This window comes from Podarcis melisellensis (genome assembly GCF_964234715.1).
Source record: "Podarcis melisellensis genome assembly, chromosome: 6".
In the NCBI taxonomy this organism is placed as follows: domain Eukaryota; kingdom Metazoa; phylum Chordata; class Lepidosauria; order Squamata; family Lacertidae; genus Podarcis; species Podarcis melisellensis.
In genome coordinates this window covers 25,205,565-25,231,652 of record NC_138538.1, presented here as the reverse complement: position 1 = coordinate 25,231,652, position 26,088 = coordinate 25,205,565, and the positions used below count along the sequence as shown (strand labels likewise).

General features: G+C 44.8%; 1 protein-coding gene across 4 annotated transcripts; it reads right to left on the bottom strand.

Moving 5' to 3' along the window:
* Positions 1 to 5,003: 5,003 nt before the first annotated feature.
* SLC32A1 (solute carrier family 32 member 1) lies at positions 5,004 to 16,605 on the bottom strand. 4 transcript variants are annotated; one of them, XM_081916508.1, is made up of 4 exons: positions 16,231 to 16,605; positions 12,226 to 12,303; positions 9,798 to 10,745; positions 5,004 to 7,153 (listed from the first exon to the last, which is right to left on the bottom strand). In XM_081916508.1, exons 3-4 carry the CDS (start codon positions 10,173 to 10,175, stop codon positions 5,966 to 5,968), a joined length of 1,566 nt encoding a protein of 521 aa, XP_081772634.1. In that variant the 5' UTR covers positions 10,176 to 10,745; positions 12,226 to 12,303; positions 16,231 to 16,605; the 3' UTR covers positions 5,004 to 5,965. The 4 variants fall into 4 exon arrangements, with proteins under 4 accessions (XP_081772634.1, XP_081772635.1, XP_081772633.1 ...); XM_081916509.1 differs by lacking the exon at positions 12,226 to 12,303; XM_081916507.1 differs by lacking the exon at positions 16,231 to 16,605 and having other exon boundaries at positions 12,226 to 12,694.
* Positions 16,606 to 26,088: the final 9,483 nt, after the last annotated feature.

Below are 26,088 nucleotides of genomic sequence, written 5' to 3'. Positions count from 1 at the left end.
TCAAGTGCCTCAGAATTCTCAATCGGTGGAGGAAACATTCTTTCAAATATGGTGGACTTGTAAAAGGGTAAAAGAAAATTGGGAAATGATCCATAACGAATTGCCAAAAAAAATGTTTTTAAGTACTTTCCCCCCCAAAAGCAGAATCTGTTCTGTTGGGAATAATTCAGACTAAATTCCTAGGAATCAAAAAAGGTTATTTATGTATGCTACTACTGTGGCCTGTGTTTTGTTAGCCCTAAAATGGAAAACAAGCGAGGTCCTGACTAAAGAAGAATGCAACTTAAGTTGACAGAATATGCACAACTTGCAGACTTAACATATAGAACAAGAGAACAAGAAGAACATACATTTAAAGAAGACTGGAAAACGTTTATTGAATATATGGGAAATAATTGTGTACAGCTGAAAATGCTGGCAACATTAAGATAAATTCAACAGTGTAAACAAGTTTTGATGGAAGTAGTGATGGAATACTGAATGGTATGGTTTTTTGTAAAATATGTAAAATTTATGAAATGTAAAATGAACCATGGAAAAGAAGGGAAGTCATTGATATCTTCAGGATGGAAAATGAGTATTTTAAACTGTAAAACAGAAAACTTAATAAAATTTATATACAAAAAAAAAAGAATTCTCTATAGGGCTAGATGTAAAATAAAAAATATTGGGGAGGGCAAGAGGGAAAAGGGGCTGTCAGTCAAGTCATCCAATAGGTCTCTACAAACGCCTTAACATCCCCTCAAACGCACAAACAAAAAAAGCACAACGACGAGCAAAAGGAGCCGTCTGGCTGTCTTGAGATTTAGAAGGAAGGGCTTCTAAATCGCTCAATTTGACGCACGCGCGCGATCGCCAGCTCTTAGATTGGGGAGGCTTCGTTCGCTTGAGGGCTCGTGTTTCCTAAATGAAGCTTACTATATTATTAACGCTTTATAAGCGGGCACTTCCCTGCAGGCAACCAAGCTGGCCACATGAGCGGTGCATTGGGAGCCTGGCGGTGGAAGGGGCCTCATATACCAAGTCAGACCATCATGGGTCCAGGCCGTCCTGATAAGCTGAGGGCTGTCTCCGCTGGCTGGCAGCTGGTAGCCAGGGTTTCAGAAAGGGCACCTTCTCCCCAGGCCCACCCGGAGATGCTGGGGACTAACCTACGCGTAAAGCAGACGCCCTACCGCGGAGCCACTGCCCTACCGTGGACTTCTGCGGCTAAACGTCCCCACGATCTCGAATTGAGGGCTTAGCCGACTTAATAACCTGCGGGGTGATCTTGAGGCCCTTTCAGGGTTACTTTAGGAAGGAGTCTGCGCTGCGGTGATTCACCCTCTCGCTGCCTCTTGGTTCTTTCCCGTTGCCTCCTTTTTTCGTAACCCAGTTCTTCCCCTTCCTCGCCGTCTCCCTCTCCCTCTCTCTTTCCTGCATTGCAGACCTATTGGCAAACAGAAAACTCCGCAAGAAGAACATGTTTTCCTAAGCCGAACACGTGCGCACATAGATGCTCAGGAAAGGGCCATTCGATTCTCATCCAGATTTCCTTTCCGGAGACCTGTGTCTAATTGACTGGTCTGACTTAGTTTAACCCTATTCCCACTGATCTAGGAGTAGGACCACTGGACTCAATGGGACTTTCTGCGTAGGCGTGTACAGGATGTTCTCAACATCAATAGTTTCTTAAAAAAATATAATCCTCATCAGTTGCCACGAAAAGGCTTGAATTGCGCGCGAGTGCCGAAGAGCGCATTCATTTCTGGCTGCATCACCGCGCGGCTTTCCTTCCCGTGAATAAGATCGCGTGGCTACGATCGTGTTGTTAATGTAAGTGGATTTGAGAATTAAATCTACGAGAAGAATCAATGGCCCGAGAATTCTGTGTTAATTGCGCTGATGGAGTGCCCAGTTCTTGGCTCTGGGTAGTTAGAATAAAAGGCAAACCCTCATCTCCGGGGTCGAGGGTAGTTCCGGACGCATTTTTCATTACATTTTACTTACCTGTCTAAAAAAACGACTTGCCAGTATCCTCGCCCTTAAATTTTTCATAAGCTTTATTAATTTGGAAAGTGTCTACCTTTCAGTAGAGAACGGTTTCCCCTGTTTTACGAAGTAACACAAGCGCCTCAAATCATGTTACTGTTTATCCGAATTATATTTCAGCATCAATTACGATTATTCGATGGTGCAGTTAATGATTATTACGCCTCCAACTAGAGATGTCGCCTCCAGAAGGAAATAAAAAATAAATTCATCAGCTGCAGGCTTGGGAAAGAAGTGATGATGCAATTCTGCGTCACAGTGTGACGTTGTGCGGGGGAAGATTACAGCTCATTTTCCTTCCTCTGACTTAAAAGCCATGTGAATGAATTATAATACAGTATTTTTAAAAACAAAAACGTGTAACATAATGGAATCTAAAATATATGCGACACTAATAAATAAACAACACTAGCCTATGCAAATTTACTCGGAAGTAAGCCCCACTGTATCCACTGGGTCTTACTCCAAGGAAAGGATGCATAGGATTGCATACTTGTTGTTGCGGCATACATTAGATATATACAGTAAAGCTATTTCAGTTTGGCCATTCGCGTATTTCAGATAGACAGATGAGCAATGCAAACGACGACATACATTATATTTCTGCCCTTTTCCTTTTCAAGGAGAAAATTCTGCCTTGCTTCTTCTCTGCTGGAAAATTGCAGGAGTTAATATTAGATATATATGAGACATCGTGCTCTCTTTGAACGGATTATTTACGAAAAACGGAAGAGAAAATGTTGAAACATTTCCCACCCGTTACACATACTGTATTCCTAGGTTATTTCGCTTTGCGAAGCAGCTTACTACTTCGACGATTGCTCTGTTATACAAGATCTCAAAGCATTCGATATTCTAGAAGCTTCAAACAATGCTATTGGCTTGGAGTACTGCGAAAAATAAACCTTATCTGCCCACAAGGAGGCGCTATTTGGAATTTCCTAATTCCAAAATTAATACAATGAAACGCAGCCAGTTAAGATAAGGGGAAATAGATGGGTGGGTAAGAAGATTGCTTTAAAAAAAGGACTGTTCACTTCTGACGTTTTATGCTGCCTCCAGCACAATAACAGTTTAGAACTAGGATGATACATTCTTTAAAGGAAACGTGAGCACCAACATCTTGTCCTCTGTAGGCTTGAACAAAATACTTTCTTTCCTACTGCAGTGGATGAAATCTGGCATGAATTTCAATATCCAGGAACTATCAAGGGCTGCATGGATTACTATAATTGAATGACAAATTTTCTTAAATCTGACAAATTTCAAAACTGCCACTAATTCAAATTTTGGAATATTTGGTAAATCACATTTAAGAAATCACTGGCATAATTTTCTTCCTCATCAGATACATAAAAGAGTTTAAAATACTACACAAATCTAATTCTTCAGAATACATTTAAGAGCAAAGAAATATCATATAAATATCTCTTCTTTGCTGAACATCAGTTTTTGCCACCAAAGCTATAATTACACTGAAAAGCCACAAATAACCCAAATCCCAGATAAGAAGTTTAAAATTCAGATATCAAGATGAGCTATTCAGACTTTTCAAATATTGATATGCAAATTTGATATTTGAGGATTTAAATAACAATGCAGGGAGGGTAGGGGAATGAAAACATAAAAATGAGAAATTTCCTCACTGTTTCATTTCAGTTTTGCACTATACAAGTCCAGCTACACATTCAGCTATAATGTGACATGGCCCTGTCAGGACTGTCTCACTTCAAAAAGTGTGTTTTAATTGCTCTGTTTAAAAAAAAAACTGAAGAAAAATAACCTAGAATATCAGAAAAAAGACTACTTTTTGCAATCTTTACCCTTACATGCTATCTTACTACAGACAGGAAGGATTATTTTATATGGGGGGAAAACTCATTCATGTGATTTCCCCCTACCCATAATCTGAAAAGGTACAGTCCAGAAAGAGTTGTACCATAGGATAGTTCTGAATGTGTATTTAACTTTTTAGACTTGTCAGACTCTGGGGTTTACTTCCCATCTCAGTAAAAGTTGAGCTCAGCCTCAACTTCCCATCTGTAAAATGATAATACTGGTCACTTTTGGCATGCTGCAGTTGTGCAGATATGCTATGGAAAGAAATACTTTGTACATTAAAAATGGTGTATGAATTAAATAACAGCAAAAATTATTAATGGGTTGAGGAACTGAAAATGCAGAGACACAATCAGCAAAATTCAGAGGCACACACCCAAACCTTATTATAGTCTCCCTTCCTGAGCCACACTCAAATAAACTGAGATGGGAAGGGCCAAGGCAACTGTATCCTAAAAGATAATCCTCATTGTGCATTGGCTCAATCACAAATGATAGACTTTGTATTGGTTAGAGGACAGCTAATGCAACATAGCGAAGAAACTTGGACCATAATTCTGTGCACAAGGAGTTGGTCCCATAGAAATCACATTGTGTGCCACATGAGTCAAGGAGCTGCCAAGTCAAACCTTGTACCTGCCATGACCCCACTACATACTTAATAGCACAATCCTACTCAGAAGTAGGTCCTATTGAGGATTGCAATCTTAGACAAGTCCTTGTCTCACAGCCTCTTCCCCAGATCTGTAATAATGTACTGATACTGACCTACCTTAATGGCTTGTTGCCATGAGATAATGTTTGTGAAATGCTAGGTTTTAGCACAGTAGGGTGCTATCGTTCATACCAAGTTAGTTGTAATGACCAGCTTGTCCCACTGATTTCAATGGAACTTAAGTTCAGATACACAACAGAGCAATCCTAACCATGTCTATTTGGAAGACCTATTGTATTCAATGAGACTTATTCCCAGCCTTGGCTACAATACTAACCTCAATTACCTGGGAATAAGCCCCATTGAATTCAATGGAGCTTACTTCTGAGTAGCCATGGTTAAGACTGCAGTCTCAGTCTGGATGCAGCCCAGTGTGCTCCCAGATTACAGTCCCTAGAACAAACCATGCCAGCCGAAGTTCTTATGGTTTCTCTTTATTGTTTGATATATTTATGTACCACATTATATGTTAAAGATAGATTTTCTGATATACATTTTTCATCTTTTTTACCACAATTACACCACACATACATTGGAAACAGCTCCACAGATCTGGTAGTTGCACAGAATGGTTTTTTTGTGTGTGTTTTGTTTCATATCCAGAATACTTTTTTTCAAATCAAACAACTTGATTTTATTTTATTTTGCAATTTAGAAATAAAAATGACCCAATCCAGAACTGAACTCCCAAGTCTCTGATCTCAGATGGAGGTCAAGGAAGGTCAAAATGGGAAGCGCTGGTATTGGACATGAGTTTGTATGGAAGTATTAAGCAGTCCTTACTAGTTGTTTTAATATACAATGTAAACACTACAGCTTTTGTGGCTCATCATTGGTCACTGAAACCATTTCAACTAGTTGCTCATACAATCTAAATCTTGCATTAAGTTTCATCAGGTCATTATGTTGCCCAGTTTCCCAGCACAAGGATCCCAAGAGACTTGGGTGCCTTTTCTTTTTTAAAAAAAACAAGACTGAATTGCATAATACTTGCAGAAATATTACCAGCAAACCTCTCATTATTTCCAAATACAGAATTTCATCTTCCTTATAAAGATAAGAGTTTTTAGACTAGTGAATGAACAGGACAAGGAAATATTTCAAATATTTTCTCTCTGATAATATCTAAATATATATATATATATATATATATATGAGTCTTCTTAAGTTTATTTAAAAAGTCTGCTGGGCTAAGCGTTTGATCTGGAAACTTTGCTTAACGTTCTGTGATAGAATTTCTTGGGTGTACTTAACTAAAACAAAAAAAGAAAGAACAACATTTCTCCTTTGATGAGGATGAATAATCATTTGACTATGTGGATGTTCTGTGTGATTCTCTCGCAATCCCTCCCTTTAAGTGCAACCAGCTCAACTCATCCTTTAGTCTTCTGTATTGGTACTATAAGCCTCGATGAGGCCTTCTAAAGAGTGAATGAACCCAGACACACTGCATATACCCCCTATTACAAAAATGGCCACATCAAAGAAGACATGGTGCCACAAGAGCTTCCTCCACAAGAGCTTGAGGTGGAAGAGGCTGGGGAGGAGGAAACAGAGGCCTGCACCTGTGAGGCTCCCGGTCAGGCCCATCAGGAGGGCAAAATGAGGGACATAAATGGCCATCAACAAGGTAAAAACTACAAGGGCACACCTGAGGGTGAGTCCCCAGGATTTGATCCTGCCATCACCTCCATAGCAATTAGGGAAGAAGGCCCTGGCTCCATCTTGGAAGAGGGATCTCTCCAGGACCTCCACAGCTGCAAAGAACGGCAATGGATAGGACAGCAAAGCTTTGGCCACCAAGAAAAGGTTGACGACGGCCCTAATGGTGGATGGCAAGTTATCTGTGATGACTTCCTTTGTCTCGTCGGCCCAAGTCAGGTAGGCAACCAAGGCAAAGAGTCCCTTCAGGATGCAAGCAGCTATGTGAGTCCAGTTCATCATGCAGTGGAACTCCTTAGGGTTCTGCATGTTCCCTTCTAAGGAAGGCAGAAAGATCTGAGAGGTGTAGCTGAAGACAATGATACCAATGGAGATGGGGAACTTCTTCACGTCAATGTAAAACTTGACTTTGTCCCATGCCCAGTCGCGGGCTCTGGAGAGGCAGTAGGCGATGACTAAAATGTTGATCACAAAATGGGCCAAGGTGCAGAGCAAGCTGAACTTGGAGACAGCCTTGAGGTTCTTCAAGAAAGCACAAGGAAGGAGCACAGCTGTGGCAATGATGGACCATGATTTCTGAGAGACCGGCAAGGTTGGGAAGCTGTTGTACATCAGGTTGCCACTGACCACCACATAGAGGATGCAGGTCATGACCAACTCTATGATCTGAGCCACATTCACAATCCTGCCCCCAAGCGAGGGGAACCTGGGAGCACAGCAAGCATTGGCAATGTCCACATAGGAGTCTCTCACCCTGACTATCTCCCCGTCTTCGTTCTCTTCATAGAGACAGGCAATGAGGATTTTCCCAGTGTAGCAGCAAACCACTGCTGCAAAAATAATTAAAAAGAGTCCTAGGTATCCACCATGGAGTATAGCATAGGGCAGGCCAAGGACAAACATCCCCTAAAAAGAGACAAAATGGAGACTGTGTTGCTCAGTTTTACTTAGCAAGTGACAACTCGGGGGGGGGGGAGAAGGGACAGTAACAGTAATGCAAGGGCCTGTTACCCACCCCCACCCCTCCAATCTTCCATAGAATGAAATAAAAATCAGGACAGACCCCAGAAAGAAATAGCATACTTCACTTTTCTGCATGTAATAACTCTTAAATGTTTGAATGTAATCACAGAACCTTTATTTAAGGTGGCGGTGGTGAGGATTCTATCATTTAAATTCTGTGGTTTCTTTCTTTTTTAAAAAGAAAAAGTTGTATGCTTTGGAGAGGGGGGAGCATAAATAGTTAAATATTTAAAAGCTTTTTAAAAAACCAGTTAAGTAATCCAGAATGTCGTGGAATAAATTTCAATAAATCATCGTCCTTGCTTGCAGAGGCTTTTTGTTTTTTTAAACTCACATTAAGACTGCAATCCCTAACACACTTGCAAGGCAGTAAGCCCCATTGAACACCATAGGATTTATCTCTAGGTGAGAATGCATAGGATTCACTGCATTTCTTTAAATGGCTTTTGACCCTTTTTCCTTTGACTGGGTTTTTGTTTTTTAAGATCCAAAGCATTGAAGCAATCTTGAAAATATCTCACACAAAGAAGTGGCTGGCAGCTCTCAAATTCATTCCCTTCTTTGAAAATTGAAAGGATATGTTTTGAATCAGTAGCGAACACAAATATGCGTAACTCTTCCCCTTCCCCTTTGTATCTTATCTTGTTAAGACTGATAGCAGCTGGCTCAATTTGCTGCTCTTTTAAAATAAATAAATAAATAAATAAATAAATAAATAAATAAATAAATAAATAAATAAATAAATTGTACCTAGTACCTGGTGCAATATCAGACAGAATAATAAAGTTTTGGTGTTTCAAACTGCTTGGAGTTATAATCTGAGGATCAGAACAATTCCTTTCCTCTCCTCCCCCCTCCCAAATATGCGATTCTGCAATGAAACATTCGTTAATTCATTATTGCAAATGTAAAATGGCCTGGTTTAAGCTAGAAGACATTCCCATTAGGTTCCTTATGCAAACTGAAAACCAGTTCAGCCAAATGACTCTAGTCCTATGGCTGGACTGGTTTATAAGCCATATTGGTGAATCGTTACAGAGGGCATTTTTAGAAGCAGTCTTGATAATCGAAGATTAGGTATCAAAAAACTCCGCCACATTTTCAAATAAGAAAATATTTTTTTTACAAAAATTCGATTTGGCTGTAAATTAAAGTGAATTTTATCAGACCTGGCAATAAATTGGACAGGGAAATATTTTAAAATATCAATAGACAGGCTTGGGGAGTCTCGCATTCCGTTTCCAGCCTTCTAATACCCAACGAAAATCGATCACAAGTATGGAAATGCAACTTTATCTTCCTAAGAAGCAGTTCCTGATCAATTATTACTTTCCTCCTTTCGGATCTGAAGAATATCCGATTGAAACCGAATAACACCGGGATGTCATTTCGTTACATCGCATTTTTTTATTGTTTGTAACAGGAGTTCTTGACTTTATGCACCTGCACTTTTGAACACACAAAATTAACTCTTTAAAGGAAAGTGGGGGCGGGGGGGACTCAGTGATATTGTGCAGTTTGGTTTGAGAGATTAAAGCCAGGAACTGTCAGTTTAAGTACTACGATGCAAAAAGACGTTAATGTATAGTGTCTCTGTGTGTTTTTCTATTTACTCCTTAGGCGAGTCACATTCCAAATGCGCGGCTTTCTCTTTTTATTAGCTGAATGGGCAGAGGAAAATTAATACAGACTCTGAAACGCCTAGAGGAGGAGGGAACAGGCTCTCCTGTTTGGACCATCTGTTGCCTTGGTTATGTCGAGGTGCAGAGTCGAGCCAGAAGCGGTGCTATGCACCAAAACAAAACAAAAAAACACCGAATTGAGGAGGAAAGAAAGAAGAGGCAGAAGGGCCATTCGGATTTCGAGGTGCATACCCGACACCACAGTCTTTTGTGTTCCGTAACAATGTCTGCGTTTTGATTTCTCAACATGAGAAACATGGATTAACATCATCACTGCAGGAGTAAGATGGACCGAATTGAGGTGGGGAGAGGGAGGAGGGAAGAGAGGGAAAAAAAGAGAAGGACAGAGAGAGAGACTGAAGTGGGGAGAGAATTCTTTGGCCATTCTTTTAACTGACCTAAAAAGAGAAGTTGTTGGCTGTTGATACGTGTGATGCGATCTTAAGTATGTGCTCCCGAATCGCAACATAACCCCTAATCCTTGAATGTCCTGGCCCCAGTTATGTTATGTGCAATCACCCATGTGCGACGTGGTCTCGGGAGTCCACACGTTCCTAGGAGAAGTGGTTTGCACTAGGTGGTCCGTTGGAGGTTCCTCCACCGCCTCTAAGGTCCAATGAGGGCAGGGAGCGTGAGGGCAGGGCGCAGCTGAGCCGCATCTGCGACGGAATTCGCTCCAGGGCGAACCATGATGCGCACGGGCCCCTAGGAAGGAGGTAGGGGGGGAGGAGGGCGTCCTGACTCTCTGCAAGGCAGTGGCCAGGCTCTGCCGCCGGTTCCAAGGGAGCCAGGACCCCGCCCCACCGAATGAAGAGCAATGGAATTGGGGGGGGGGGTTGCGTTACCTGGATGGCGTTGGTGACATTCCAGCCGGCTTCCCAGGCTGTGATCCTGGGCTTCCCTTGGCCGGACAGCTCGGAGCAGACGCCTTCGTCCTTGGAGGCGGACGGAGGCAGGGGCCCGGTGCCGTCCCGCTGGTAGTGGATGTCCCCTTCCAAGGGCGGCTCCCCTCCTTCCTCGCTGCCCTCGGATTTCAAGATGTCCATCTGCAGCCCTTGCCGGTGCTCGTAGTCCAGGTCATCGCAGTGCACGAAGCCCACCGCCTCCTCGTCCGTCGCCGCCTGGAAGCCCAAGCGGGCGAACACCCCGCTGACTTTCGCCTGAGACTTGTTCGAAACCGAGGTGGCCACATTAGAGATCTTGCTGCGGATTAGCGTCGCCATGATGCTGGCTCTGGCTGCGCCTCAATCGGGTGTGTGTGTGAGAGTGAGTGAGTGAGTGAGTGAGTGAGTGAGTGTTGGGGGCGGGGAGAGAATTAACACGCTCCTAAAAAGTAGAGGGAGTTGAAATTTTTAAGTTTAAATTTTAAAAAAAGGTCGATGGAATTCTGCGCCAGGCACGATCCAGGCTCCGCTCGTGCGCTCTTGCCGACGGTGGCGATGCGTTTTAGCAGGGCGCTATCTCCACTCCCGGATGGAATTGGACCTTCTCCTCCTCCGCAGTGTCCCTTGGACCATGACACCACTCAGCGGGTCCACCTTGGCGCCTCCATATGAGCCTGTCGCCTTCTACCTGGTGCATGAGGGGAGGGCAGGGCAGGCAGGGCTGCGGGGTGGTCGTGGGGATGTCTGCTGCTTGGATGCCCGGCTCGCCTCTCCCAAGAAATCTCCTCGTCTTCCTCTCTCCCCCAGCCTCCTCCTCCCTCTTCTTCTTCTTCTTCTTCCTCCTAAGCAGGAGAGAGGCGGGTGGGTTGTCTCTCCAGCCTTAGCGGTGCCAATGCAATGCAGAGAAGCCTGGGGGTGGGGGGAGGGAGGGACGAAGGGAGAGAGAGAGAAAGGGAAAGAGAGAGAAGAAGAGGGACGTGCGATGATCACCAGATTGCCAACGCAAGCCTTTTGCTGTGCACAACACGTATCCATCCCCACGCGTTCATCTATCAGGAGGAAGGGGAGGGGGGCAGCGGGATGAGGAAAGGTTTGCTGCATTTCTGGGGGAGGTACTGCAAGTCCCCACCAAAATCTACTCCCCCCACCCCTTTTCCTACTCCAACAGCAACACCCACGCCTCAGAAACACTGCGGATGGAAAGGAGGGGGACACGATTTAAATTCTACATGGTGTTTCTGTTCCGTTCCAAGCCTGGTTCTCAGAATGCCACAAAACCCAGTCTAGGGAGCCCCTCTTCTCTCCCCCCTCCCGCCGCCCACCTTCACCCACCAACAAAAGGCAATCATATCCATGATGGATATTGCTAGGGAAAGGATCTTCCCAACTCGCTGGACAAATTTATCTCACCCTCCGCCCAATATTTGTGGATCATCTCTCTCGCTCCGCCGCCCCCCCCCCCACTTGCACAGGCACACACACATATCCCACCCCGCACAGATTAACAGTGCCAAAACGTGAGGCAAGAGGTACGGGGAGTAAGGACAGGAAGTCAGGCCTAAAAAGATGGAGAATTTATTACGCACAGAGGAGAGACAGGGAGATTTTCGCTGCAATCCTATAACTAGTTTCAAGGCCCATTGAATTCCATAGGACTTCATTCGTAGTCGACAAGCGTAGGATGGCACCTGCTCATCCTTTTGCTTCTATGACGTGTAAAGAGCGTGTAAACCCCCAAATGGAATAGATTTGTTTGTTTTTCAAAAAGCCTGTTGCTAGAGAATAGATACAAGGGAAGCCTTCACGTTCATATACATAATTCATTTCTTTCCGGTATGTCAGTATGTCTGTTAGATCTCTTTGGGAACCACAAATGATGGTCTCATAATTTTATTACCTGGTAATCTGATACCATAGGAGGGAAAACTGAGACGCCATTTCTTTTCGCCCGATGTTTAGAGAGCCCCTAGCACCTTTAAAATAAGGCAGCAAGCTTCGCCGATTTGCTAGCTTACAGGGGAGGAAAAGGGAAATGTCGACCCCAGCCAAGCACTTTTACAAAGTCGTGTTGTTCAGCAAACTCTGGTTTCTCTTCTGATTGGTCCGACTCCCCCACCCCGCTGTCCCACCACTCACTCTTCATTTAATATGGCTGTTAAATGTTCCTAAAATAGCATCTCGCCTGTAGTACTGACGTAATGCTCTTTCTGAATTTTATTTGCTGTTTCCTTTGCGTGATCCGAATCGTCCCCGAATTTTATTTTACAGCGGATCGAAATCGCATTGTAAAACCAGAAAGAAGCTGGAGGAAAGGAGGACGAACAAGGCTGTGACGTTTCTCGAAAGAGGTTTATTATAGTCGCAGGAAATCGTAGCCCAACTATGTTACCTTGTCTGGGGTTCAAAAGAGCCGGTATTCCTAGCAGGATTCGGAGAGCTTTTGCGCAGACACAAATCCCGGTGGTGGCTTGAAAAAAGAAAGAAAGAGAAAAGACTTCCAAGTAAAGATGGCGCTTCTGACTACAAATCTTAAATCGGTGGGTTTATTTTGCGCTAAAGGAAGCGGCCTCTGTCGCCAGTGTTGTGAGTGAGGAAGGTCAAAATGATCCCTTTCTTGCCAAAATTACACATACTTACACAAACACACACCCCAATTTCGAAGCCGAGCTCCGCCGTTTAACAAAATCAGGCTTCATCCTGGCTTTGGAGAAGGAATTATCACATATCGTTGCACAAGTAGGTCGAGAAAGACAAGCCCTGGAGTTGCCCACCCCCCTCGCTCCATATTTAGAAACATACAACATGCGTCTGGCAAAAAGGAAGGATCAAATCGCAGCTAGGTTTTAATTTCTATTGCAGAAAACACACACGGAAGGTAATGTCACCCAGCTCACGGCGCGCGCGCGCGCGCGCGCACGTCCACACACCTGCCTGGGACTCAAATATACTTGGAACCCAAAGAAAAATCCCTAAAGCGCTTGAGACGTTACTGCTGTAGCTGCATTTAAATCCTAACTTCTTTTCGAAGGAGCTCAAGGTGGCGAACATGGTCCTCCTCCTCCTGAATTAATCTTCATAACAACCTTGTGAGGTAGGTTAGTCTGAGAGGCAGTGAATGGCTCAAGGTCACCAAGCCAGCTCTATAACCGTGAGGATCTGAACCCTGTTCTCCCGGGTCCTAGTACAGCACTCTAACCACTACACTACACTACACTGCTACCTTCCGTACCCTTTCCCTACCATTTGTCGATATCTATGCAGCCGATCTCTTTGAAGCAAAATCCCCGGAGGTTTGGTTTGTCGCTGTCGTGTGTTTTACAACTGATTCTCATACGAAGTAACACTGAAGAGCCCGGATGAACCTGTGTGGGATAAACCCTAACGGGCAGAACCAGAGCAATATCATGAGCACCGAACTAGACAACTGAACATCCCCTGCTGCTTAGGCTACTAAACAGACCAGAATGAATGCCATTTTAACTCCCCTTTGGAATATATATATATATATCTTGCTCGCTTGCTTTGCATCTCACCAAAGGAAACAAAATTCTGACCCTCTGCACACAAAAATCTGGATAGAATTAGCAAGATCTGCACATTATTGTGATTTTCATTATAAAGGCAATATTTTTATATGAGCCGCTTTAAATAGACCTTCTTAAAACATGGGCGCCCGAAGGCGCAACAGAGATTTTCTCAATGAGACGAAAAGGAGTCAGATCAAACAACGAGCAGCCTTTTTGTTGTTTGTCTGGTCTGGAAAAGGTCATGGTCGGCCGGCTTCCTCGGAGACGTCTATTTGTACATTCTAAACGAGGGAAGCCCCATTGTCTTCATTAAGCTTTTCTTGTTTTTGATGACGTGGGTGTCCCCCAACCTCCTCCCTCCTCCCAAAGAGCCCCGGCTCTCGCGTGCACTGATATCCCACCTCCCACAATATCATCCTCGCAACGCTATTCCCAAGACCAAGGTCCAACCAAACCGGTTCCTGGCTGTTTTTTTCGTTCCAACAGCTCTTTCATAGCCTCCGGAATTTTGTACAGCCACCTGCACTAATTAAATAGAGTTATATAGTTATCCTTTAAACGGCCATACTAACCAGAACAGCGTCTCGGTATGAAAAGACCCAATATAGCCTGGAATGGGTTTCAGGATTACATCTTGCATTTAATCTGCCACATTTCATCCTAAAACCAATCCCCAAAGGTCTCTCTTTTTAACACCCAGTTGTTTCAGTGGATTGCAGTCATTTCAGGATCTTTCCTGGATGCAAACACCTAGTCCCCGTGAAATCATTATTCATTAGTGCATTCATTCAAAGGCACGCTTGGATCGATGCATCGTTGTCTTCCTCTGCTGGTTTTGCTCCGGCCCCATCCACACGCGAAACACACACGAAATGTTTATTTGGATTTAACCTGATTCGCTTTCTGAGATTAACTGGCTGCAATCACCCAGAAAAGTTGCTTGGGGGCAAACCACCACACTGACAAGGGAAAGGGAAAAGCTAAATGTCAAATTTACTAATAAATCTGTTTCTCCCGAATTAATTTATCCGGAAGTACTGCTCACTCCTAATAGCCTTCAAAAGGATTCAAGAGGATTTCGCATTATCATCTCTTGAATATACATCAAAATTATCATGTCCTTAGCCCGCTCCTAAACGAAAATAAGCAAATCCACACACGCAGTCTCCCACAACAGATTGCACATTCTTTCATGCTGTAAACTCCCTGGGGCAGAGAACTGCCTTTTTGTTTGTTTGTGAATCTGCAAAGCGCCACGCACATTGATGGCGCCAAATAAATAAATACATAAATATCATCAGAGAGATGCCTGTGTGAAACACACTTCACACCCATCAGATCTCACGGACAAGTGTTTTCATTCATATCCGTTGTGAAGCACAAGGGTCCCTCGCCCCCAGTGGAGGCAGTTCACACGTTTAGAGGCTAGTAATCAAGCGACGAGAGAGGTACATCAATGACGCGTTCTTTCCAGTCAAACTGGGTTTGAAATGGGATGGTGCCAGTCCCTAAACGATTCTTCTTCGATTTGGATCCAACGGGATCTGAAATCCACTTTTCAACGCGCGCGTTTTGAACTCTGCGCAGGGAAAAGGAGTCAGGGAAGGAGACGAGACGCCCCGCCCCATTTCGACGCCCCAAATGCGTATTTCCCTCCAAAGATGAATTGCTCAAAAAGTTGTCTTCGTATGGGCGTTAGTTTGTAAGGTGTAGCTAGATATCGCTCTGTGCATACTTTATAGCCTTAACAACTTGGAGAGGGCGGGTGGAGAGATAGGAACAGCTTTTCATTTATCGGTTTCTTTTTAAACGCCCCCCCCCCAAAAAAAACCCCTGAAGATTATTCTCTCCTCCCAGGAGGGCAAGGTTTGATTCGGAATTCAGCAAATTCGGCAGCGAAGCAGTCGACCTCGTACAGCGATTAAAATTGGCCAAGCCGGTGCGCCGGGAGGTGCACGAAACTAGACCGCTGTCCATCGGCTGCTGCGCGTTCGTCAGCCTGTCGACGGCCAGAGGAAGAGCCAGGACTTCTTTAAAATTCAAGATATCTCAAGGACTCCTCCTGCACATACACACGCACTCACAAACACAGAGACAGCCAAACACACACGCGACACAAGGAGAGCTTTATAACGCGCCTGCAGTCCGCGCGCCAGGCTTCCACTGGAACACCACGGCGCGGCGCGGCTCTTCCAGCGGATTCCGCCTCGCGTGCCACTCCTGCCTGCTGCATTTCAGGAGAGAAGCGGGGAAAGCGCCTTGTTCGATTGCCCGATGCTCCCGTTCGCTCTGAATCGGTGGGGCTGGGTGTCTGCGAAAGTGTGCCCAGGACTGCAACCAGAGCATTTCAGACTTTTGAGAAAAAGAGAAGGAAAAAGAGGGGAGCGGGGAGGAACTGGTTCCCCTCTGAACACAGAAACACATGGACAAAAGGGAGGGAGAGCAGGAGGGAGACGATCTCCTGCTTGACAGGGTTGGAGCTAGCAAAAACGCCCCCTAGCAACCCCGCCGCTTTTCATACTGTACCTGCCAGCCCTCGCAAGAGTGCAAAACTTTCCGATGGTCCGATGCCGGCAAAAGAGGTCCCTTCTGTCGTTGGATTTCGGTGACACGCGGTCACCGTCATCGTCAAATCACACGCACGCGCTCTCACACACACGTTTGGTCCTGATCTCACCGAGAGCGTTTCACTGGAAATGTCCCGTGAAAAGCGGGTCAGGAGGAGAGAAAGAGAGAAAGAGAGAGAGGGAGCGGGAGAACTAAAAAGGAAAGAAGGAGAGAGGGGTGGAAGAAAGATGGAGAAGGAAGAGAGAGAGAGAAAAAATGGATCAGGAATAGAGAAGCAGAGAGGGAAACGTGCAGGTTACCTAGGATTCATCTTTGCCTGCAGATCCATCGTTCCATATGCAAGAGGACAAGGAATGAGGGGTTGAAACAGCGGAGAGAGGGAGGCGAGGGAGCGAGCGAGCGAGTGAACGGACGGACGGATGGACGGATCACCGCGTCACTGACGCGCGGTAATAATTATTCCCACGGAGGGTGATGGATGAGAATCTTGTCCAAAGGTTAGCAGGTCTGGAGCTTGTGCTTCTGATGGCCAAACAATTTCAGAATGGAGCTAGAGAGAGAGAGAGAGAGGCAGGCGAAGACCCGCTGGCAAACCCTTTCGCTTTCCCAAGCAGCGAGACGCGCGCGCGTCCGCGTATGTCAGAGAGCAGGGAGGTGGGGGCTGTGAGTACCTAGACACGAGATAGCTGGAGGCTTTTTTGTGGAGCCTAAACCAGGTCAAGGAAAAAGATGTGCCGTTTCCCTTCGTTTCCCACCCGCCCCGCCCCCTCTTTAAGAGGACGTCACGTTTTTCACAAATCCAGAGCTCGCGTATTTATTCCTGGAAAGGGTTCGGGGAAGAACACCCTGACTCAGAGATTTCTTCTTGAAACAGTAAATCCCCCTCCGAGCCCCGCCAGAGAGCCGTCGTGTTGCAAAGGGCAGGGCGATAAGCTGCCGTCCAAAGGGTTAAACGGCTTTGCCCTTATCTCCTCGGAACAGGCAGCGTTTTGCACAACATGCATTAATAACAACCCCCGCAGAATAAAGTCACCGAGCACTCAGATTCTCACGGAGAAAGGATGGATAGAGGCGACGGGAATAAGGAGGTAGCCTGAGCTCAAAATATTGGACTTTCAACACTCGACCAGGACAGTTTTGATAACTCCCCTGAGGCCGCTCCGAACGTCCACTGCTTCCTCTTAGGCTTTCCTTTAAAACGACAACTCCCTTTTTTACAACTGAGCAAGAGTATCAGATTTCCTTTTTAAGGCAAGTTTCTAGTTCTCATGATTGCTAACAAATGTTCAGTGAGTGCTGTCCTAGGAAGGTGCAGCAAAGGTTCAGCTTTGGCATCATCGTGACAGTGCATTTATTATACTTATGAATTAAAAGTAGGAAATCTGCACACATTCAAAGTGTTGGGAGATGTTGCACTGAAGACGTTGGTTTTGCACGTGGAGAAAGTCGAGGGATAGGGGAGACTCCAAGTTTCCGAGACTTTCTGACCTTACCTGAGTTTACCTTTCCTCAAATGCTAGACCAGAAGTTCTCAACCTTTTTGAGTCCACGGCTCCCTTGACCAACTACATTCTTTCTGTGGCACCCCTGTGGGGCTCAGGAGACCAGTTATGTCACCCTTTGCCTGCAGAGCTGGCAGCCTCTCACCCTTTTTTGAACTTCCTCCCTTGTGGAGTGTTCCCTCAAACTCCTCTCCTTGGGAGTCCTCCAGGCAGCGTCTGGTCTCTGAGCCACGCCTCCTGCCCCAAAGAGAGGTGCTTCCTCACACTGCTCCACAGGGGCCTGGGAAGAGGATGCCCCCAGTCTTAGTGGCCAAACAGAGACTGGCCAAAGGTGAATGTAAGGCCAGTACCTTACCTTGGGAGGCAGCAGTGACAGCAGCGGGTGCTGCCAGATCTGCATGGGGGAAAGGCTCCCCTTCAGCACTGGGCACCCAGGCAGGCATTACACTCAGCAAGCACAAGAAAGGCCAGTGCAATGCCTGCTTGTCTGCCTGGCCTCCCACTTCTCTGTCCATTCCCAGCAGCAAGGGCTAGTGGACTGGCTGGTGGCTTCCCCCACCCATTTATTTGTTTGTTTGTTTGTGTGTTTGCATGCTTGCTTGCTTGCTTGCTTCAATGCCACCTCAGCTCTGGCAACCAGCACCCCCTGGCCAGCACCAGGCACCATAGCTTGTAGCCAGGGTTGCAACAAACAGCTGTGCAAGCCTTTGTGAGGCAGAGATGTGACAGGGCATCCAAGGAGGGAGGGAAGAAAAAAGGGACAGAGGCCAGTGTTGCCCATGGCACTCCTGAACATCATTCAAGGCACCCAAGGGTGCCATGGCACAATGGTTGAAAATCACTGTGCTAGACTCATACTGTTGGGGCTGCTGACCTAACTAACAAGATAGATGATTCAGGTTCAAGGACACCTTACAACTTAATCATCACATATATTATTAATTATAATGTATATTGTGTAATGTATATTGTGTAAGTATTCATAAAGGTAAAGGTAAAGGGACCCCTAACCATTAGGTTCAGTCGTGACCGACTCTGGGGTTGCAGCGCTCATCTCACTTTATTGGCTGAGGGAGCATGACTAAGCCACTTCTGGCAAACCAGAGCAGCACACAGAAACGCCATTTACCTTCCTGCTGGAGCGGTACCTATTTATCTACTTGCACTTTGATGTGCTTTTGAACTGCTAGGTTGGCAGGAGCAGGGATCAAGCAACAGGAGCTCACCCCGTCACTGGGGTTCGAACCGCCGACCTTCTGATCGGCAAGTCCTAGGCTCTGTGGTTTAACCCACAGCGCCGCCCGTGTCCCTAAAAGTATTCATAGTATCCCCTTTAATGTCTTAGAGGAATATTATATACCACTTTCACTCTGTGTACATGTTAGGAGAACTAATTCATAGTAAAAACTGGAATGTATTCTTCTCATAAGTTGTGGGATGCAATACGGGTACATGCAATGTATACATGGCTTACCAGCACCTGCACTTTTATCCTATTCTTTCCCCAAGGACTTGTGAGCAGTGTCCATTGTTTATCCCTGCTGCCTTCATCACAACAATCCTGCGAGGCGGCTTAGGTTGAGAGACTGTGAGTGGCCCAAGGTCACCCCGTAAGCATCAGAGCTGAGTTGGGATTTGAACCCTGTTCTTCCAGGTCCTAGTACCACACTCTAATATCTACACCACTGTGTCTCTCCATCTCCCATCAGCCCCACCTAGGAGGATCAACAGCCAGGGATTAAAGATATCTTTAATCTTTTGAACTAAAAAGAAGAAGAAAAAGAAATCTACAACCCACAGCTTTGTGTTCAAGTACATATAGCTCATATTTTTTTTAATAAAAAAAATGTAGATGGTGATTACTCTGGTTGGTTAGCTAAAGGACATCTCCTGTTGGTAGTTAAGAAAGGGAACATTCCCAGATTAAGGCTTCTCTCTTTCTCCCATCCATCCCTTTTCTTTATCCTGCATGTGTGTGTACTTAGTGGGGAATCCATTCCGTCTAATCTCTCCCGCCTTCTCCTTTCACTGAGCCTTGGAGCAGAATTCTGACAGAATAATGAAGACTTGCATGAAACACTATAAAAAGGCAATTAGGTAAACTGCTGGGTTGGGAGCAGCCTTGTGACCTTGTTAATAACTCTGAAGGGACCTGGGGATTTCAAGAGAATATAAAAGAAATAAAGTGCACTTTTGTGGAGCAGGGGGTGTGTGCATATGTGGTATGGTGTTCACAACATGGCAGAAACATTTATCTGGCATCGTGTATGTATGTTGAAGGATATTTCACATATGGTTCTGTGGAGAGAAGGCGTCTATGGGGTTCTAGGTCATGCTGTTTTACTATGCCAGGACATCTGTTTATTTTCTCAATTCATTTGCATGTGTGTGGGGGGGGGCTGTCTGCTTTTTAAGCTAAACAATCCAAACTAGCAAACACTAAAGGCCATTCAAAGCTGCAGCCACATGGCACCGCACAACGTTACTGTGTGTCAGCATGAAAACGGCAATGATAACAAGAATATTTCAGGGTATTCAAAATGCTTCACATGTCTGATCTCATCACAATTGTCACAATGAGCCTATAAGATAGTTTCAGGCCACACTCACACCCTACAGTGCTATGATGCCACTTTAAACATATTATTTGGCTTTCCCCAAAGAATTGTGGGAGCTGTAGTTTGTTAAGAGTGCTGAAAACTTTTCCAAGGACAACTTTGGATAATATAGAGAAGGAACATGGGCTGGTATTTTGATACCAATTAAGTTGTGTGGATGCTTGAGGTGTGTGTGTCAAGAATGACATTCATGGGGGTGCACTCATTCCATGACAGACAGCTGCCTGGAAGTCCCCATTATCATAGCACCACCATTTCTGATATGAACAGATGCTTGCAGTGGAGTAGAGTTACCCATATAGCGCTGGGTCAGTGACATGACGAGCATTGAGTGTGTCATGATTACACAGACACATTGGCGGTTTAAAACATAGATGCAACATCTCATGGGATTAGACATAAAAGCAGGATCACTTTAATGTCACCCATGGAAACCTTATTTCTTTACAGTTGCATTCTGCACCTGCTAAACTCAAAGTGGGCATTTTGGAAGATAAAAGATTTCTTTGTGATTTAAATGAATCCCAGCAGAGTGAGATTAAAGGATTTAGGGGTATATATTGAAGCTGTTTTGATGCCTAATTTGTTCTGATTGCACCTTGTCCTAGAATTCATATGCAAAGATGGGACAGACTTCCTTCTCTTTAACCAATCTATCACTGTTTCTTATACCTTCTTATAGTAACACTAAGCATTTATAGAATAGTTTAAAATGCTTAAATTGCTTCACATACATTATCATGTTATAATCCTGACAACAACCTTGTCTACACTGCCTCTTGCACTGTGTTTCTTAATGGCTCGCTTGATTGGAAAGCACTGTGCAAGGTGGGCGGAACAAGTCACCTGTCAGTCATCTGGTGTCATATTGGCACCAGATGATTGGCAGGTGGGTTGTTCTGCCCACTTGTTACAGCTGGCCCTAGGGATGAGGACAGGTAATGATCTGGCCTACTGGACCAAAACAGTTCTCTACTCCTGCTGTAAAGCATATTAAAAGTTTCACAGCAATTTTAAAAACTGGAATGAATCAACACAAGTTATAGGTTCACCTCAGTACACGACCAGCTCACCCACGAGGCAAGGTGAGGTGGCAACCTCAGGTGGCAGAAGCCAGAGGGGCAGCAGATCCAGCCTCCAAGGAATGTGTTGCCCACTGCTGCCACAGTGACAGAGACGGCTGCAGAATGCTTTTTGGAGGTCAGATCTGCCTCCTTCCCAGCCGCAGAACAGGTGTTCCTCAAATGTTTAAAAACGTTTTCAATTATTCTTTTCCATAAATGGAAATACTACAATTTTTTATTTGGAAAACAAGTGATAAATGAAACAACCAATTAAATATACCTCAGCAGATAGACAGACAAATAAAATGTCATTGTTTTGCTCCATAACGATCCAGAGCAAACCTCAATGTTAGTTATCAGAGTAAACATGATGCAGGGTTCCAAAAAATAATAATAATAGACCAGACACAATCAGTTTAATCCAGTAATTATTTACTGAAGGCAAAATGAGCATAACAGTTCATGAATTCACAATATAAAACACTATACTGGTATTTCTTGGGCAACCTTCTCCCTGTTCCTTCCTCAGAACAAGGGTAAAGAACATTATATGCATACTGATATTCTTTACATTTGTCCTGTCTTGTCATAAAACTCTGAGGTTCGATTTCAGTCCAATTATAGGTATGGTTATTCAGAATTCAGTGGGACTGAATTCAGTGGAACAGCTGCAATGTGCTTATATGTGCAATGTATGAGGGAAACCTCAACAAGAATAATGTCCTACTGAGCTCTTCCCTCAGGCAAATCATTTCTGTGCAGGGCAGAAACAATTTACAAAAGTGATGGAGTTTGTGTGTAGTTGCAACTCCTAGGTCAAGAGGTAAATAAATGCTCGCTACTTGCCAAACCACTCATTACCATCCCACAGGGCCTGTCCCACAGTGTTATTGTACAGCAATTTCCACAAAAAGCTTACAGCATTGAGAGAAATGGAAACACGGTTTCCATCTTTTTATGTCAACTGTTTTCAGCATCTCGTTCACCATAAGGCAAAAAAAGCCTCTCATTTTCCCAGCAATGTTGCCCATATTTCTGAATTTATGATGTTATGTATTAAATAATCTGTCTCTCTCTCTTTCTCTCTCATTCTCTCTCTCTTGTAAAATGTGAGGTTTTTAATCTATCTATCGTAATTAAGTGGCTGTGTCCTCACTTATTTTTTCTTTTGTATATGATTCACTTTTGTTTTCATTTATGTTATTTTATATACAATGTTCATTTTTAACTGTGTTTCTTAAAATAGTGCACATTAGTAGTAGCAGTAGTTCTGAATGTGGAATATATATTTTTATATAATATACACTGATTTTTTGGCTGCGTTTTGTAAACCACCTAGAGAGTTCTTGAAATATAAAGTGATATACAAGTTGACCACACAAACATAGTATCTATTTGCTCCCGAGCTCAGTTAAAAGTTCCGGGGTTAATCCCTGGATGTATCTCAAAGTTGGATATCTGATGAACAAGCTTTTCCATTATGGCAGGGGTGAAGAACCTTTTTGACCCACCAGGCCAGATCTTTATCTCCCCCCACTCCATAGGCCACCTTAGACAGGTGAGGCAGTCACCCATCTGACATCATTGATGATTTCAGGTGATTGATTGATTGATTGATTGATTGGTAGCTAGTCCTACCCACCTGTCAAAGTTGACCTGTGTGTGTTTCATCAACACATCCCCTGCAGCGAGCAGGACTGGGCTAGGCTCTGCCCTCCACCCATCTGCTGACATTACCCAGGATTGGGGGCCATTGGGGGCCAAATTACACCTCTTGGCAGGCCAGAACTGGCCTGGAACCCCAAGATTTTGCAGCCCTGTGTTATGTTCTTTCTGTATGTTAAGATAAACTTCAGAGACCCTACTCAGTGTTCTGCTGCCAGTGGAAATATGATGGGTGGACACAGAGGTTGGAGTTTTCAATTGCAGTGTCTGAAGTATGGAGTGCCCTCCCTAAAGTGCCATGTTGAGGCCTCTCCATTCTGTGATTTGCACAGGCATTAAATCACACGTGTTAACTGTCAATGATGGCTGCTTTGTTTGTGGTTTTATTTGACCTGGTGCTGTGATGAGTCTGCAATGGGCATTTTAATGTGTTGCTTATGATTAAAGTGTGACATTAATGTGTGCATTTTGCCTTGGTATTTCTGAACTTTACATTTTATGATACGTCTTGGAATTTCCAGTTTGGTGCTATGGATATGGGGGTCTCCATACAAAAGCAAAGTAGATAGCCATTCATTATTTAAAGCAGGCTTCCTCAAACTCGGCCCTCCAGATGTTTTGAGACTACAGTTCCCATCATCCCTGACCACTGGTCCTGCTAGCTAGGTATCATGGGAGTTGTAGGCCATAAACATCTGGAGGGCCGAGGTTGAGGAAGCCTGATTTAAAGAGCATTTTGGGGAATGAGAGCTAAACACCCTTACAATTTGGGACCTTCTGAAAGTTGTCTTTAAGGATAAGTAAGAACTCTGTAAAATGCCAAGTTCAATCCCCCCTCTTCCCCCTAAATCTCTATCTCCATCCCGTCTTAAGCAAAGCCATCTAAGCCATCAGCTAAATGGAGACAGTAATACTAGTTTCCATCACTGAGGGATGTAGTTAGGATTAATCAGTCAATGAAAAGTGCTTTGAAGATTTAGACGTATTCATATCTGTGGCTTGGTTAAGAAAATGGCAAGACTTGCTGTGAGGCTGGAGATAGACGTGGGTGTTTGCTCTTAGTCACTTTTGATCATCTTCTTAAGGCAGCAGGAGTCTGCTTGCAGCTGGTAAGTTTTTCTGAGACCGGTTGCTGACTTTATTCATGAATCCTCTAGATAAAGGTAAAGGCACCCCTGCCCGTACGGGCCAGTCTTGACAGACTCTGGGGTTGTGCGCCCATCTCACTTAAGAGGCCAGGGGCCAGCGCTGTCCGGAGACACTTCCGGGTCACGTGGCCAGCGTGACAAAGCTGCATCTGGTGAGCCAGCGCAGCACACAGAAACGCCGTTTACCTTCCCGCCAGTAAGCGGTCCCTATTTATCTACTTGCACCCGGAGGTGCTTTCGAACTGCTAGGTTGGCAGGCGCTGGGACCGAGCAGCGGGAGCGCACCCCGCCGCAGGGATTCGAACCGCCGACCTTTCGATCGGCAAGTCCTAGGCGCTGAGGCTTTAACCCACAGCGCCACCTGCGTCCCATGATTCCTCTACCTGGGGGGAAATAATAAAGTTCCTAATCACACACACACTGTCTGTCGCCATTAGAAGCTATAAGACGTTTGGACAGATTTAGTAGGCAGGTAATGTTTCCCCCATTTGTTCTGCTGTGTAAAAGCTAGTTTGCACAGGATCATGAGTCCTACATGCAAGTCAGTTGTCCATGTGGGAGATGCTTCTCCAAGAGCAGGCTTCCTCAACCTCGACCCTCCAGATGTTTTGAGACTTCAATTCCCAGCATCCCTGACCACTGGTCCTGCTAGCTAGGGATCATGGGAGTTGTAGGCCAGAAACATCTGGAGGGGCGAGGTTGAGGAAGCCTGTCCTAGAGCTTCAGGGATTTTCATCTACATCAAAGTCACTTGTCAATAACTGATCACAAGAGCCCCTTAAAATGATTTTGTAAAACTATTATTTGTACCTGGCATTTTATATCTGCCAGAGTGGGTTCTCTGTAACATCTTCTGCCCCTTGAGTTGCACGTGTTCTTGCACTCAAAGATGAAAGAAGAAATGACGGTACCATCTATGTCAGGTGTGACTCATGAGGGTGAGATGTAAGCCATAGGCAAATATTCATGGAATATAGAAATGGATGCATGGAGGGTGGATAGTTTTGCAAGGTTTCTCCAGGTCACATGTAAGAAGCATACTCTCAATACTTTGTTTTTCTGCACATTTCTACATTTCATGAACATCTCTCCACAGGATTTATCTACCTATTGTTCTACAGGGCTTCACAGATAAATGCCATGGACTGGCTGGATGCATGCAGGCCCTGAGATGCCCAGACAACACAACCCCTCTCTTGGCCTGGCTGATGTGGTACAAAGGAAAGCAGAGCAACATGTTTGTCACCAGCCTGGCTGCAGGAGTTGCAGGAAGGAGGCTTACAAGGCACCATCCAACCGTCTTAGGGACCCTACTCTGGACTTACTCCTTAGCCATTTCTTCTCCCAAAGATATCCTGCAAGGCAGTGGACATTGCATCCCAAACACATACTTTATTTCCCTCTGTTTGCCTTTCAGGGACCAGTCAAAAGTCAATGAGATGATTTATGTGCATGATTTTGCATCATAGAAGTCTCATAAAATGGCAAAAGGAATGATATGGGCAAGGGGAGAAATTGGCCTAAAGACGAAAGAGAAGTGTTGGATGATAAGTGACAGCAACTCTTCAGAAGATTGGGCTCACTGATAGTCACAGAAGAAGTCTAACAAGCTGGTGATGTAAGCAGGAAGTGCAAGCAGCTTCAAGCCATAAGGTCTTCAAGGTCAGGGTAAAGACTACCATGATAATATCTCCACTATGGTACCATCATGAAAACCTGCAAGGATGGGTCATCTGGGATTTCAAAGCAAACAATAGAAAACAGTGAGAATGGCTACAAACAGGCACTAGAATAGTTTGAATCATGTTATCAGGAGCAATTCCTCCCTCATGACATAGAACCAGGTTCCCCACCCAGCTCCTCCCACCTCTTTCTCCCCAATGCTCATCTTTCACTTTGTCATTCAATTCCCAATTGGCCAAGTGCAGTCTGTTTCTCTCCCTTTTTCCATTACACACTCGACTGAGCGGAGGATGAAAGGGCCCCTGGATTCCAGAAAGAAGGTAATTAATTGACTTTCTGCCCTCGTTGCTATGCGGCAGAGGTTGAAGCCGCAGCAGCTACAGTTCATTTTCAATCCTGGACAATTAGCCATGAATGGCATCATTATAGAGATGATCATCTCTGCCCAGTGCAGCAACTGTGATGTTGACTGACACC